We start from the raw sequence: 16,417 nt of genomic DNA, 5'->3' as shown, positions 1-16,417 counted from the left end.
ACTACTCCAAATGAATAGAGTAGTACCGGGACGGCAAGGATGTTCGTTGCAGATACTTTGTTCCTCGCCGACAGTTCTGAAGACCAAATCTGTCGGATGAGAGGTTTGTATCTGCTTCGGAGAGTATCCTTTATAGAGGTCACATCCTGAATGCGGCTCTGTGGCACGCCCAGGTATGTCACGTAGGGGATTTTCCTTTAGACGCGGAAAATTCCTTAGAAAATCAGCTTCTTCGTATATGAAGTTGCCCTTGTTTTTAAATCGTTTGTAAACAGGTTAGAGTATAATATATTTATGTATTTTGGTTATCTAAATACGCATATGATATTGGTTTATCCTCATCCCCTCAGTATTTTACACTAGACGCGAAAAGTTCTCTAGAAAATCAGCTGTTTTATACATGGAATTCTCTTAGTATTAAATACATCTGGAAGGCGGCCCGAAAATCATATCTTGATGTATTCTGGTGTGCTGAATACGAATCTGAACTTGGTTCTTCCTCAGCAGGTCAGGCTTTTCTCCTGGATACGTTAATATTGCTATGAACGCAATTCTCGCGCGTATGACGTCACCCTTATTCCATTGAACATCATACATAAAATGTAGCCAGGTCTTAGTAGGAGTGAATCGAATCTGAGTTATCCTTCATTAGTGCTAGTTGCTCCAGTAGGATTTCAGAGGAGGGGACTAAGCCTACTTCAAAATTTTTTCTTGTCGATCGCCACACTAAAAGCATATTTGACCTGAGTTTTTCGACATTAAATAGGTTTTCATACTAGAATTATAATGTTATTATATTGTTTTTCTGGCCGTACGCACACGTTTATCACTGTAAGATCTATCGAGTGGTTTTCTTCTTCTCTTTGTTCCTTTTCTCTTACAATCTCTTTTTAACATCCAGCAGAAGTCTGCCATCATATGCTCATCCCATTGTCATTGATAACAACGCTCCTCTGTCTTAATATCCTGATGGAATCGCCCTCCTTGCTCCTCACTGAAATCTCTGAAGTTACTTGGAAAGTAATCCAAATGTGCATGAAAAACATGCAATTTTGCATTCAACAAACAACCTAGTTTACTGAAGTTTTCAACCATAGCAGACACTATCCCCCTGTAATTTTCACGTCTATTATTACCTGGAAAGTGTTGTACAACTTTTCAGCATCATTCATTACATCCATAAATTTCTCATCCTTCATTATGGTGCGAATTTGTGGACCATCAAAAATATGTACCTTCTTTCAGTTTATCATCAGAAATAGCCGGAAATTTATGACCCAAATAAGCAAAGCATTGACCATCTTTGTCTAGTGCTTTAACAAATTGTTTCATCAATCCAAGCGTTATATGAAGCGTGGCAGAAGGATTTTTGCAGGATCGACAATTGGTTTGTTCATCACATTGTGTGAGTCTGGAACTAACTCCAATCTTGGTGTCCAATCAATCGGCTTGTAATGATTTTTCCTATCTCTACTATCCCAGAGACATAAATAGCGTGGGAATTTAGTATAGCTCGATTGTTGCCCAAGAATAATAGATAGAATCTTGAGATCCCCACAATTCTGCCAGTTATGCTCTTCATACCTGATTTTCTTCAGAACTACTTCAATATCAACATATTCTTCTTTCAATAATGTTAAGTGCGCTACTGGTATGGATGCATTTTTTTAGTATTATGGAGCAACACTTCTTTCAACTACGCTTTGATGAATCTATAAACAGCCTCCATTCTTCAGCTCTGTACGAATTTGTCTTTAGTTTATTTATAAAGGCTTTTACATCGATACAATAAACTAGGTCTGCATCCCTTGAGACATACATTCTGAACTCCATATCTCTATCTCGGTAAAATGATACTTTCGTTTTACTAGATAGCAAGTACTTCTTTTTCAACCTTGAGGCTAGTAACTCGGCTCTATCTTTTGATAACCCTATATCCTTAATTAAATCATTAAGTTCTTGTTGTGAGAAGATAGAGTCAGAAGCGGCGGCTTTGTTACGCTAGAAACATTTGCGTAAACTATTTAGGAAATATTGCAACTACTGAATCCTGCAACATTCGTCATCCAGAAATAGCAATCTTCCTCGACTTTTGGTTGTCTCCGTCTAATGGGTATCTTAAATTTTAGTTTCGGTCGATCCTCTTTTTCATTCCATGGGTTAAGCGAAATACTGTAAGTGCTACGCATTAAATGCGGGACTCATTCCATTTCTTGATGAGCCACCTTAAAACCAAAGCAATTTCTAAAAATACTTTTCATCTTGTCTGAAAACTTTCTCAGATTGCTCTTTATTTTATGCTCCCCACAAATGTAGTAAAACCATTGACGCTTGCTATCACATTAGTGGAAAGTATTGGGGAGCACTTCACTGTTCTAAGGAGATTTTAACATTTGTTTTGTTGGATCCATGAGAGTGTGAAAAAGCCTGCACGATGGGGATCCTGTGCCGCTTGCAAGTGAGTCCACCGTCCTAGGGGTGAGAAACCTCATATTTCCCTAGGTCGAAGTATGAGGGCTTTCCGACTTTGACGATGACATCAATTGCTTTTTCAGATGCCACTGTACCATTCGAATATTGCGAGAAACAGGTTTTTGTCTTCGAAGTTTAAGAATAGTCAGATATTCTTATCACGCGATCAGAAAATCTGTTCCTTCATTCGGCTCTAAATTGTCCCAGGCTAATGGAAATTTTTTGGTAAATCCCTATATGAAAAATCTGCTTTCCTAGGAAATTCACCACATCCGGGGTCAAACCCTGAGATACTGAGGGGAAACTACTGTCAGATTCATATTCAGCACACCAAAATACATAAAAATGCCATGCCGACCTGTTTCCAAACTTTTTCAAAACCAAAGGTAATTTCATACAAGCAAAATCTGGTTTTCTAAGTAAATGTCCGCATCTAGGAGAACACACTGACGTTCTTGGCGAAAAATAATGCTAGATTCGCATCTGAAACATAAAAAATATAAATATATCATGCAAACGATTGCAATAAGAAGGGTTACTTCATTCACGGCAAAAACTGATTTTCTAGGGAATTTTGCGAGTCTAGGGGAAAACTTAAGTCAGATTCGTGTTCAACTCACCACAAAGCATGTAGATATCATGGCTGACCTGTTTCGAGAGAATTTCAATACCGAGCGTAATTTCATACCGGTAAATGCTAATCTTCTATGAAATTTTACTCGTTAAAGGGGAAACCCTGAAGGGATCGGGGGAAAAAATCGTTAGATTCATACTCAGCGCACCAGAATACGTAAGTACATCCTGCTGTCACCTGTTTACAGACGATTTTAATACTAAGGTCAATTTCATATATGAGAAAGGTGATTTTCTAGGAAAATATCCGCGTCTAGGGGAAAACCCCAATATGTTGGCGGGAAACTGGTCTCTGATTCGTATTCTGTGCACCAAAGTACATAAAACGTCATGTCTGATCTTTTGCAAATGATTTCAATAACAAGGGTTACTTCATATCCGACAAATCGATTTCATAGGGGATTTTCCGCGTCTAGGGGAAAACCCCGATGTGTAATTTATACCCAGAAAAGTTAAATTACTAGAGAATTTTCTGCGTTTATGGGAAAGCCCTGACCGACTGGGAAAAAACTGATGTTAGATTCGTGTTCAGCGTCCCAAAATACGTATAGGTACCATACTCTGATCTCTCGCGCAACCCACTTTTTTTGTGGGCCTGTGTTATTTTAAACTTCACTTACTATAATTATCTTTCGTGTTATCATTGGTGTTCCCACCAGCCGGTAGGGAAAGGAGTTTTCGTAGAGCCCCACACGGAAGGATAAGTCTGCATACTCGAAAGATCGCCCAGTTACCCAGGCAATAAGTGGGCCATTTTAATTGATGCACGAAAATATCTCTGTTGGTGAGCCAGATACGAAAAAAAAGTTTAGACTTAAGTTATTCAGGATAATGGGGGACATCTGACTACAAATAACTGTGACCTTAGGGCCAATTTTACTTCTGAAAAGACAGTTTTTAATTTGTTAGGATGACCTTCAGAAAGTCAACGGTAAATCTTGAAAAATCGTCAAGAAGTTGTTTTCTTGGAACTCTTGAGGATTTATGTGTGAACAAATGTTTGGTTTGCTTGTTTACCGTGAGTCCCCTTGCACCAAGGTCAAGATGTTTAAAGTCCTTGACCTCTAAGCCAACGATATTAGATCTTATATTTGCCATTTTTCAGGTGAGTGGCAGCAAGTCTTGGGACAGGATTTTGTTAATTTTTTTCGTTTTCAACCTCATAATATATACTCTCTAAAACTTTTGGAGTCAGATCCCACTGCAATGGTATGAAATATCACTCCACCTTCAAGCCAGAAGTGAGCTTATCACTTTGGAGTGGAGCGTGACACTAAGATTGAGTGGAGAATGACTGTATGGCTTGTAGTAGCTGGTCGTTCCAAGTGGTGTCACTGCTCGCTCCAAGTGGTGTCACTGGTCGCTCCAAATGGTGTAGCTGGTCGCTACATTTGGTGTCACTGCTCACTCCATTTGGTGTGAGTGATCACTCCAAATGGCGTCACTAGTCGCTTCAAATGGTATGACTGGTCGCTCCAGATTGTTTGACTGTTGTCTTCACAAGGACTGACTCGATTGTATTGATTTAATGAATTATTTAAAAGGCGATAAATGCTAAAAGAATGTAAAAACATTTATTGCATTAAGCAATTTTTTATTTAGCATATAATTATAATGAGTGTCTGTATTAATTAAATTCACACTTTTAATATTTTATATTAATTAATTTTCTAATCCTACTGGAACGTCACTGTTCTCGATCCTGAAACAAAAATCAGATTCAATTATTTCAATTATTTATTATAATTATAATTTCACTTAGTTCAATCCCTTCTGGATGTTTTAATACTTTTATTAAAAGGTTAAGTAAAATATTTGAAATTGATCTTTACCTAACTATCAGTGGAGGACTGCGCTCTTGAACGTTTAGCGTTTTTTAGGAGTTGTACAAAAATCCTAAAGGAACACATTTTGTAATTTAACATTAGTCCTTAACGGTATCCACATTTTCTCTAAGACACTAAAATATAATAGTAATTCCAGGACACTTACCATCACAAAGTTACAAGTATGCATCACAGCACAAAACACAATTTAATTACACAAGGATGCGGAAGTGTCAACTACTCTTCCACGAAATTGAAAGTGTTACTCATGAAAATGTAAAATTACAGTGAAAAGCGCGCTAACACGGCGTGCTGCTCCCACCACTCCTCTCACCACTGCACTTCCATCAAACTGTACTGGGGCATTACCTTGTGCATTACTTATTTAAACTTTATGAGGCAATAGAGAAAAATCGTTTGATTGTGTGAAAATGTCACCTGATCACATTGAGTTGGAAGCAATGTTTTTTTCCCGAGTAGTGAGTTTTGCTGCATGACATTATGGAAGCGGTCATGCTGCTGTATATGGAAATGTCTGGAACGTTAACATAGTGCTTGACTTAGGAGTACAGAAAACTTTTCGGAGAACATATTCTAAACTTGAAAGAAAGTTTGAATATTTATATTTTTTAAGTATAGAATGCTAGGATAAGTGGAACTGTCAACCGTCAGGAAAGTTATCGCAGGGAACTTCAACTGCATGCGACTTTTTGGAGAAAATGTTTTAAACGTACATTTAAGTTATATAGATTTGAATAGTAATCTTTCGCAAGTTTAAAATGTATTTTCTCAGTCATTTTCCATTATTTTGTCGATTGACGACCTTTCAGTGTCACTGAAAGTTAATCTGACAGTGGGGCGACCTTCGAAACTAAAAATATTTCAGCAGTTGATACCTTTCGAGAAAGGGCTATCTAACGCAAGAATTCACAGATTTTGAATTTCGAAGTTTCAGAAAGCTAATTTTGAAATTTAGAATTTTTTGTTTTGAATTTTAATCCCCGTTACTCGAGCAGCTTGATAAAGGAAGCGTCCATGGCGGATTAGACCTTCTTGGTGACAGCAGGTACTGCCACGAGATTTTGACTCGACCCGCCGTGGCAGCTACAGGGAAAGAAATTTAGGGCGACTGCGGTACTTATACATACCACTGCTGAGCCAAACACACGAGCGTCAGCGCGCCTTGTGTTCAAGGCATCTACTCTCTTACTTTCAGAACGCTGCGATCCGACAGAGGGACGAACGGCGCGCCAAACTTTTGGGACAACAGCAATCCCAGAATTCAGTAAGACGGTTGCGTTATTTTCGGGAGACGCGCCGGTTCATACACGCGCTGGGCGTCGTGTTTTACTTTTTAGTATAATCAGAAATACATTTAATTGTTAAAGATGGAGGCCTTTTTCAGTACACAGCACTTCGAATTATCACAAAATAAATATAATCTAACTTTACATAATTTGAATAATTTTTATTTACACCAAATTTAAATGAAGTCTCGTTTTATGTTATTTAGAATTAGAATACACGTATTATTTAATTTCAGAAGCAAAATGAATAATTGAATTATTCTTATTTTAAATAAACAATTATTCTTCAGATTATAAGAGCTTTTAACTTAATTTTTCAAATTCAAAATTTTTTATTTTAAGCATATGTATAATTTTATAATTTCTTAATTTAATATTTATCCACATTTTTGAATCAGAAGTACATTTTCATCAGAAGTTATTTTATGAAAAATGTCTCTATCCAAAGTCAGAAAATATAACCCACAAAAAGGAGGACGGTTTTTGGCCCAATTTATATTTGGCTCGAAAAATTCCTACAGTATCTACTAATAATAAGAAGTCAATTCCAGATTAAACGGAACACCCTCATCCCCCCTATTCATCCCAAGCACCCTTTACAAAAATGAAAACTTCAACGTTTCTTATGCAGTGTTTTTGGGAAAAAGACCAATAACAAAAATAAAAAAAAATACATATATAGGTTTTTGGGGTCGCTGATTTCGAATGTAAGGTCCATTGGCCTCCATCACATTAGATTCAAGGTCATTTGAAGGTCAAACTGCAAAAAATCCGATAGAAAAATCCAGCAAAATACATACATAGGCATTTGGGGTCGCTGATTTCGTATCCGAGGTCCATTGACCTCTACCGTATCATATTCAAGGTCTCTAGAAGGTCAAACTGCAAAAAACCTGATGAAAAACGCTCCATTTGAAGGGGCTTATTTAACAACTCTGTCAAGTTAAGGTTAACTTAACGCCAATTCAAAAGAATTTCTACCACGGTAGAGCTGAGAAAAAGTATTTTTATGGATTTTTCTATCGGATTTTCTGCAGTTTGGCCTTCAAATGACCTTGAATCTGATATGGTGGAGGTCTAAGGACCTCGAATTCAAAATCAGCGACCCCAAAAACCTGTGTATGTATTTTTCTGGATTTTTCTATCAGATTTTTTGCAGTTTGATCTTCAAATGACCTTGAATCTAATGTGATGGAGGTCAACGGACCTTGGATTCGAAATCAGCATAGAAGCGGTGCAGTTTTCATTTTTGTAAAGGATGCTTGGGGTGAATAGGGGGGGATGAGGGTGATCCATCTAATGTGGAATTGACTTCTTATGTTAGTAGATACTGTAGGAATTTTTTTAAATAAAATAAATAATAAATAAAGTCGGATCGACTACTGTAGTACGTTTACGTTCTCTCGTTCGGGACAGCAGCGTATCAAGTATAAGAGAGCAACGCTGCACCACATTTTAAGACCGCCGCGTTGACTCAAAATGGCGCTGCTGTCGCGTTAACATTGTGTTTGTGTTGCCCTACTACACCAAACGCAACAGATGTCCTAAATTTCTTTCCGTGTAGGGTTGCCGCGCGGCAGTAGTTTGCCGACCACTAGTTTAGAGTAATATTGGGTCGATGAAATGACCACCATACCATATCATGTATGGTACCATATCACGACTAGTAGATCAACACTATCATTCCATCGACCCAATATTATTACCTCACGCTAGTCAATAAAAAAGTTACATCTTTAAGAAACTGTTTTAGAGGACTTGAAACTTTAAGCGCGTTTTTCTCGAAACCACTTTTTTTGCACTGGCCGGAAACATAACTCGAACAAATCCTTACCCATTGATCTGAAATTTTCAGGATATATTCAAAATTGCTTTCTCCACAGACGTATGCAGGATTTTTTTGTATTGTATACTTTTTACATTCTCATCCTAATGAGAAGGTATTGGTCTTATGTAAAATTTCACATTGTCGGTTTTCATTAATTGCCCACGTTTTGAAACCCCCTGAGTCAGAAAAAGCTATTTTTACGACGGGTTTTGTCTGTCTGTAGTCTGTATTCTGTAGGCCTCATCTTTCCTTTCTCTGTCTACGGCCGTGCAGTGTATAACGATATTACTGATGAGCTGAATACTTAGCTTGAGCTTACGCTTAATGCTTGCATTCGGTTCATCTATAGCAAAACCAAAATTGAACATATTATTCAGTATACAGAAAGAGTTGAACTTCTTAACGTCGCCAAAAGAAGACAATTCTTTATGGTAATTTGCTTTATAGCTTATTTAGTATTGAAGCCCCGTACTATCTTCTTAACCTCTTGTATTTTATTGACAAATATCAACCGACACATTCAAAATTCCGTGAAAGAAAAACAGTACTAAAAATGCAGCCACATCGCACGTATAAAATGCAAAGGTCTTATATTATTCGTTGTGCTCGCCTTTGGAACAAACTACCTATAACAATTAGAAACGCACCTTCACAATATTACTTTAGAAAAATCCTTTTTGGTTACTTATTTAACACATTAAATCCTACCCCCAAATCACGCATTAGTTTTACTTCTAAGTATATATATTTGCCTATATATATTATTAGTATTCTTCTGTTGATAGCCCACATCTGATTATGTGCATTATAGTTTATTTCTTTACCATTGTTGCATACCTATTTTTTATTTTGCTCGTCAAATAGATCGCCGTCACATTTTAATTGTAATATTTATCACATGTTCCTTATGTGGCTATTAAGCCTTAGGAACTTTTCCCAAGTAAATACAAATACAAATTTTGTTTACTTTTTTGTCACGCGCGGTCTGTCGCCACTATAATATATTTCTTTTGTTTTTCTTCTTCCCTCCTATTATTTTCAAAATCCCCTATAATCTCTATTTTTTATAATTTTATGTATTTAACCCCCTTTTTTTTAAAAGCTTCGTTTAATTTGTCAAGATGTATCAATCATAAAGACAAACCTGTGATATTTAATAATTATCTCATATATTAACTATATTAAACATTATAGTTCAACAAATGTTTTTAAATATGGGAAATATTTTGCCAAGTGCACCCACCTCAAAATTTTTTAAAAAATTTTCTTGAAAGTCAACAAGCATTAGTCCTAGTGGACCTCTCTTAATTCCCCAAAGGAGACACCTCTAGAAAGCCGCATTTTCATCATGAGCGGGCCCAGATAACACACAAGTTTCCCTGAACATTCTTAGATAATTCCAATGGAAGGTTTGCAGAATTCCTAAATAGGTTCCCAGAAGTAGGTAGACATCCGGATATCAAAGAACTGTCCCAGGGAAGGTTTGGTAAATGTTCATAAGGAATTTAATGTAAGTTTAATTCCTCTCGAACATTCGCTGAACCCTTCCTGGGAACTTCTTCTGATACGTAGATATTAGCCTACTTCAGGGAACTGTCCTGGAACATTTTTTTCGAAATGCTCCTAACCTTCCATTAAAATGTTTCAGGAATGTTGAGGGAAACTTTTGTACTATTCGGGACTCAAATTTTCGACATTTTAACTCGCGGGCCGTTCTTCAGTCAATCATAACTTCTTCCAAATAAATCAATTGAACTTTTATGTATTTTCAAGCGTTTCTTATTTAGCTTTAGAATAAAAATACATATATTTTTGCGTTTTTTTCCAAATGCGAACCCTTACTTTTTTTTATTAAAATTAAAAAAAAGCTTAATTTTTTCCCATAAAAGCACCTAAGGTAGAAAGTGAGAATAACATTGTTATTGACCGTAAGAGGGTTCTTGTGCCCGGGTGCCGCGCTGTGTACTGCTATAGTGGAATTAAGCACCTCGTAGGTCTTATTGTGTCAGTTAATAATATGATTCAAATATGATTGTAGTTATTGAACATTTTGAACATATTTTAACTTTCGTAAACAATTTTTATTCTTGCAATTGTGACATTATATTTGAATTGAGCGATCTCGAATTATGTATAAAAGTTGGTTAACTTTAGGATTTTATTAAAAAGCAAGGTTAAATAACCATACGTACCCATTAAACTTTTTTTTCTAATTTCACCTTCATATATTTTCTTATTTTTTCGAAAATGGTTGGTTGTAACGAAAAATGCCTTCAGCATGGATGCATTTTTTCATCCCAGAAAATTTATTTCCTCATTAAGGTATTAATGTGCCCCATATTTGGTGGAGCAAATCCAAGAGAAAAAAAAACGTTTTGGGGAGGTTTCTTGACTTTTTTTTTTTGCGGAGTTTCAAAATTTTGTTTGAGAAGAGATAATAATAGGACGTCTACCATTTTCAATTTCAAAAATATGTATTTCACGCTACACTCTATCAAGTACAAAAAAGTTTTTTTCATTTCGACAAATATTTGTGGAAGTATGGGGGGGGGGGTTACAATTTTTAGACTTTCGGTGGGAAACCTCTTCTTAAAATGTACGTGGTAGTCACTTTTCCGGTTTTTATTGATTCTGAATAATGAAGATTTCCCCATTAGAATAAAAAAATCCCCACTGTTCCACGATCAAAATTGTATTGTATGAAACTCATAGTTAGCAGGTAATTTTATTCGCATCACTCTCGACTCTTGCACCTATAAACTTTCACGCTTCGTGTCAGTGTGATACCTCGAAGCTCTAATGCACATGGCTCGGTTGATTACTACTCGATGCACCCGATTAGACTATTTTTCCTGATAGATATTCTAAGCATTTTCCAATTTGGTTTTATAAATCGTAATAAAACATTAAAATAACACGTGATGTGATTATTATTCATTGCTATCGTTCACTTTTAATCGTAGTTGGCCGTAATCAGCCGTTGTTCTCATTCATATTTCTGGAGCCTTCACGCAGTTACGGATCACTCAACGTTGCATTTTCAGGGCTGAGACTGTCATTGCTACGTTACGAGTTACAATTCCTGTCTTACAGTTAGTGTAAAATTAAATTGAAATATGCTTTGGAAATTAAATCTATTAAATTTATATATGTTAAATATGTAGAAAAAAGTGATGTTTCTGTTTATCTGGGCAATTTTCTTGAGTGCGAGATTTATTGGTTCTATTTTGTTGTGCCTTTTTGTCTTGTTATGTAAAGCTTACTTCTTATAATTGCAGCTCTTTTCATGTTTTCTGCTGCCGAAGAAAATTTCGGTTTCTTTACAGTTTCTTTTTACGCACTGGTATAATACTTGAGGGGTGAGCATCTGATAGTTTTGAAAACATTGCAAGAAAGAACGAGCTGCGAGTTTCTTTATATTTTTCCTTGTGTCACAAAAAAACACTATCCTGGAATTGGGTTATTTTATAGACAATGTCTCAGGTTTTTAACTAGGGTCCGAATTTTAGAAGTCAAATTTATTTTTGATCTACGACAATGGAGTTCAAATGTTAACTTCTTCCACAAATGATTATAACTGGCTTGGAGGTCATGAGAAAGTCTGTCGAAAACATATAAAATATAATTTTCCTTTATGCAAAAGGAAATAAGTTATATACGTTTGAAAAAGAGGCTTCCCATTAAAAGTCTAAAAATATCACACCAAATCGTATGCACTAATAGTGGCAGAACTGACGAAGCTACGAAAAAATTTAATAAAGATACAAATAAATAAAGAATAATTTTTACATTCAAATAAATCACACAAAAATATATCACATTGCTAAACATTCAATAGATATAAATTCAATTGGTTCAATTTTCAAATCATATTCGAAATTAATGACGAATTAGTTACAAAGCAACGAAACAAATGAATAAAGAAACAAATAAATGAAGAAACATTATTATATTTCAATAAATCACCCCGATTATCTAAAATTTCACTTTTCTATATATTCACTAGATATAAATTCAATACATTCAAATTCTAAAGAATATTCGAAAATTGATTTTCGAAAATGTAGGTTAAATGACGTTTTTCAACAATGGTAGTAACCAGTTAAAAGAGCATGCAAAATTCTATCGAAACATATATACTAAAATTTTGCTTCATGATAAAGGAAATCAGTTATATACGTTTGACTCTAATCAGCGAAACATTGAGCCCTATCGAACGTTTTCATTTTATAGTGTGGCACCACTTGAGAAATTATGCCCCACATGTAAAATCCGTATAAGCTAGAAGTGGCGCAGATCTCTACTTCGCGTTTTTTTTTCTAAAAATTTTCATGATATGACCCATAAAGAGTCAGTTGCTTTTTATTTTTTATTTCAATGAAAATTGCATCCTGATAAAACCACCGAAGAGGTAATTTTTTGATTTAATTACCATTACCAACAATATGGAATATAAACTCGTATCCTATGCTAAATTTTTTTGTTCTGAAATCATTTGGGGATATACTACAATGACGAAAATGAGATTTTTTCATAAAAGTAATCACGAATATTTATTTTATTTCAGGACACATTGGCAAATTTAGAACGACAAATATATGCTTTTGAAGGCAGCTACCTTGAGGATACGCAATTATATGGCAACATAATTCGAGGTTGGGACAGATATTTAGCTAGTAATAAGAATACCAATAGTAAAGCAGACAAACGCAACAGAAAGTTTAAAGAAGCTGAAAGATTGTTCTCAAAGTCCTCAATCACATCTATGGCAGTAAGTATGCGCAATGTTGCTCTTGAAACGCTCAAAGTAATTAAATTTGCATGTACACTGGAACGTGTGTTAACACTAAATTGATGCAAGCTCAGGACACAATTCATACACCGATTTTAACAGAGATGTAGTTTTAATGGCCATAATCAGACTTTACAGACCACTCTTTTTCGTACACGTTCTCACTCAATCGCTTAGCCATTAACTCTCTTCACGTCTTCTGCTTCCGATTCAGGTAGTTGATATTCATTTTACAGTATTCCTTTAAATTCAACTTCCCTTTTTCAATTAAAAGTTATAGAATTAGAACACAATAAACTTAATATTTTAGTCCTGAACAGTCAAACATCCTTCTAATAACTTTACCTCGAGTTAGTAAGCCACAGGTTCACCGTAGCGATCAGAATTCCAATTGGCGTGAGTGATAATTTTTCTTAAAGTCATTGGTTCGTCCACTCACTCCGTAAACCATGTGTAGCTTTGTGTCATCTCCACTTTGAAGTAACATTCTTACCAGGGCTTTCGAATTTGCATTCTTATGAAACTCCGTCCATATTTGAAAGTCGAACATCTGAACAATAGGCATTTGTGTCATGACTCTGATTGCTTTTTTTCCTTTTCAAAGCAGAATTCGACATTCAGTTTAAGTAGGTCAAACAAATGTCCGGCTCTCTTCCCAAACTTCGGTAGATATAGACGAAAGAATACGATAATTCCAAAAAACAATTTTCAGCATCTCTCATAACTTTTGTTCGTCCGGTTCGATTCCATCAGCCGAAATATCGAAATATAAGTAGGTTACTCTCTCCATTAAAAACTAACACTTAGAAGTTTATGGTCAGACCGGCTTTCTTCATAGTCTCTAATACCAGAATAAGTCTTTTTTCAGATCTTCTCAATTTTTCCAGGGATCAGAATATGATTCAAGTATATGAGAATTAAATTACTTTGAAGAGGTCCAAGAGCCTTCTGCTTGAGCTTCGATAAATAGAGTGGTATATTAGTTATTATTAGTTCTCTCTATCCAGAGGAATTTGCATATATCCATTCGTTAAATCCTGCGTGATAAATAAGGCACTTCCGCTAAGTAATGACAGATGATCATCGATATTTGTCAAGGGAAAGATCATTCGTTCCGTTTATGCGTTCAAGTTGCGACAGCCCATAACCAATCGTGGTTCAACATTCTTCTTTCGTACCAGCAGAACAAGACTGGCGCATGGTAAATTAGTTTCGACGATCAATCCTGCCTCCTTGTATGTGCTTAATATTATATCAATTTCCTGACGCTCCTTGTCATTGGCTCGATGAAGCCAATTCGATGAATAAATAGTTTCGCTTCCAGGCTTCTTGGTAATTTTCGTGGAGATTAATTCGTGGATCCTAAGTTAACCGCATTGCGGCTCATCGTTACTCGATAATAATTTAAAATATACAACAAATCCTGATCTTGTTCCTAAAAGCGATTGTTTCATATATGAATTTCGGATACCTTCACGGCCTGTTTACCTTATGGTTTCTTGAATTTCTGCAGATTAAAAGTTACGTAACGCTCCAATTTACTCGGTTTCTTTTCAATAGATCCTAATTTGAAAATGGGTAGTCGTAATTCTTCGTTTAAACTTATTTTGGAAATAAGGTTCGTGGAGTGAGGTGGAATCATGTCATTGTTGACGATAGTCAACCCTGAACCGCGACTAACTTCAACGGGTGCCTCTATGAATGGATTATCTTTACGTTCCTTAATTCGACAAATTCATTCGCTATTTACGATCGAACATCAACATTAGCATTAATTTCACCCGCATTTCCATCTTGAATCACGTCTGGGATTATGCGAGTATCATGTCGCGAAATTCCGAGCTGATTAGCAAAGGATATAATATTTCGATTTACGCGCGGCATTGTATTTTGATTTCCAACGAAACCCGCTCGTAATAAGTCAGGTTCACTTTGTGACAATTCCTTAGGCATATACGGTTATATCCGGTTCGTTCTAGTACAAGCAGGTGCTTCAGTTAACAATTGACTTGTCTGGAACCTGCCGCGATCATATGGCCAATCCTCCGTAAAACTGTTTCTGTTACTGCGAAAACCATTATCTGCACTATACATCGAACTGCCACCAGTTTCACCCAAGTGTTGTCATTAAACAAATGATTCATAATCTTCGTTCAAAATTACAGACTGGTCGCTCATAATTAATTTTGCACTTTGACAAATACAAACACTTTAATTATGTGTTGCCTCGTCCAAGGCTGATAATTTTAGTTCGTTTTCGATCGTTTCATCTGTTCATTCCACCGTGTTCCCGTTCTCAATCTAAGTTCAGCCGATTTGTTAGATTTTAAGCTTGATGAACCGACTAATCAGACATTCATTTCAACGTGAAGCTCAATGCTTCCACAACACTGCAATCCAAAAATTCTCAGAAAGTCCAGTCGAAATTCTCTTCAAAAAATGCATCGGAAATTCAGAGTACGTACGTTTGTTCTCGTCAGTTTCAAAGCCCGAAGCGTCACACCAAACAAAATATGCTTTACACTCGTAAGACTTACTTTTTTACCTTTGGGAGAAACCAATGAATCTGAAAAATTAAATCATACTTCGACGATTTCCAGACAGTCTTGCATTTAACATCAGTTTCTTCTTATAACAAGAATCAGTTTTCTTTAAGGATAGGAGTGTTTTAAAACTGAAGTTAAGATTTTAAACGCCTGAATGTGAAAATTGCTTCCTCAATGCCTGAGGATTGATCAGTCATCAGAGTTGTACTGTAATATGTCCGTCTTCAGTATGCACATTCTACGCGCGCTTCGCTGATGTTTGGGTTTGGTACCCGTGATCCATAGTGTCAAGAGTATAGGGAAATATTCTAGAACATAAATTACATATTCACATGCATCTTAAATGCTGACAATCACTTAGCTTAGAATTAAAACTAAAACGAGGATTTTAGAAAATTTATTTTTCTTCGAAACTACTAGACAGATCTCAAGATTTTTTTTTAAAATAAGACTTCCCTTCAACTATTATAAGGCAATGCTATAACTTAATTTTCAGCTGTTTAAAAAGTATGGGGGAATCTGCCCTCCGCGAGGGCGAAATCCCATCGCACGCGCGGCTCACAACTTTAAGTGCGTCAAGGGTGCGGGTCTGTTGAATTTTGTGTTTGATGTTGAGCTCGCGCTACGCGATCGGTCTTTATACCCCCTTCACATTTGTGAACAGGTTTTCTAAAATTAGAAGTCAATGCATCGACAACTGTCATTTGGAGATAGTGTATTGTCTTTTCTTAAAGTTTTTTCGGCTTTAACGAATACATTCTCATCACGTATCTCATGCTGCGCGCTCGATTTTGTCCATAATGCAACTTTCCTACATTATTTTCAACTCTATTATATCAAATGTAAATAATATTAATTTCTGTACGTCGTTCTGAGACTGCAAAATAAACTACGAATTTTATTTCCCATGATTACTTTAATATTTTTTCCTTATTTTGCATTAATTTTTCTTTTCAGCTACTCTGAAAAATGTATCATTTCAAGAAGTTTATATTACTTGTTTATATATGTGT

General features: G+C 35.8%; 1 protein-coding gene across 1 annotated transcript in view; it reads left to right on the top strand.

Annotated features, from left to right (window-relative positions):
- The window catches only part of LOC117171454 (chromatin modification-related protein MEAF6), a 50,950-nt gene that overhangs the window by 4,653 nt on the left and 29,880 nt on the right, over positions 1-16,417 (top strand). Inside the window, exon 2 of the mRNA XM_033358796.1 lies at positions 12,634-12,837. Coding sequence (XP_033214687.1) covers positions 12,634-12,837 — 204 coding nt within the window. The remainder of the gene's footprint in view (positions 1-12,633; positions 12,838-16,417) is intronic.

This window comes from Belonocnema kinseyi, chromosome 1 (assembly GCF_010883055.1).
Source record: "Belonocnema kinseyi isolate 2016_QV_RU_SX_M_011 chromosome 1, B_treatae_v1, whole genome shotgun sequence".
Taxonomy (NCBI): Eukaryota; Metazoa; Arthropoda; class Insecta; order Hymenoptera; family Cynipidae; genus Belonocnema; species Belonocnema kinseyi.
This window is presented reverse-complemented; position numbering and strand designations above follow the sequence as displayed.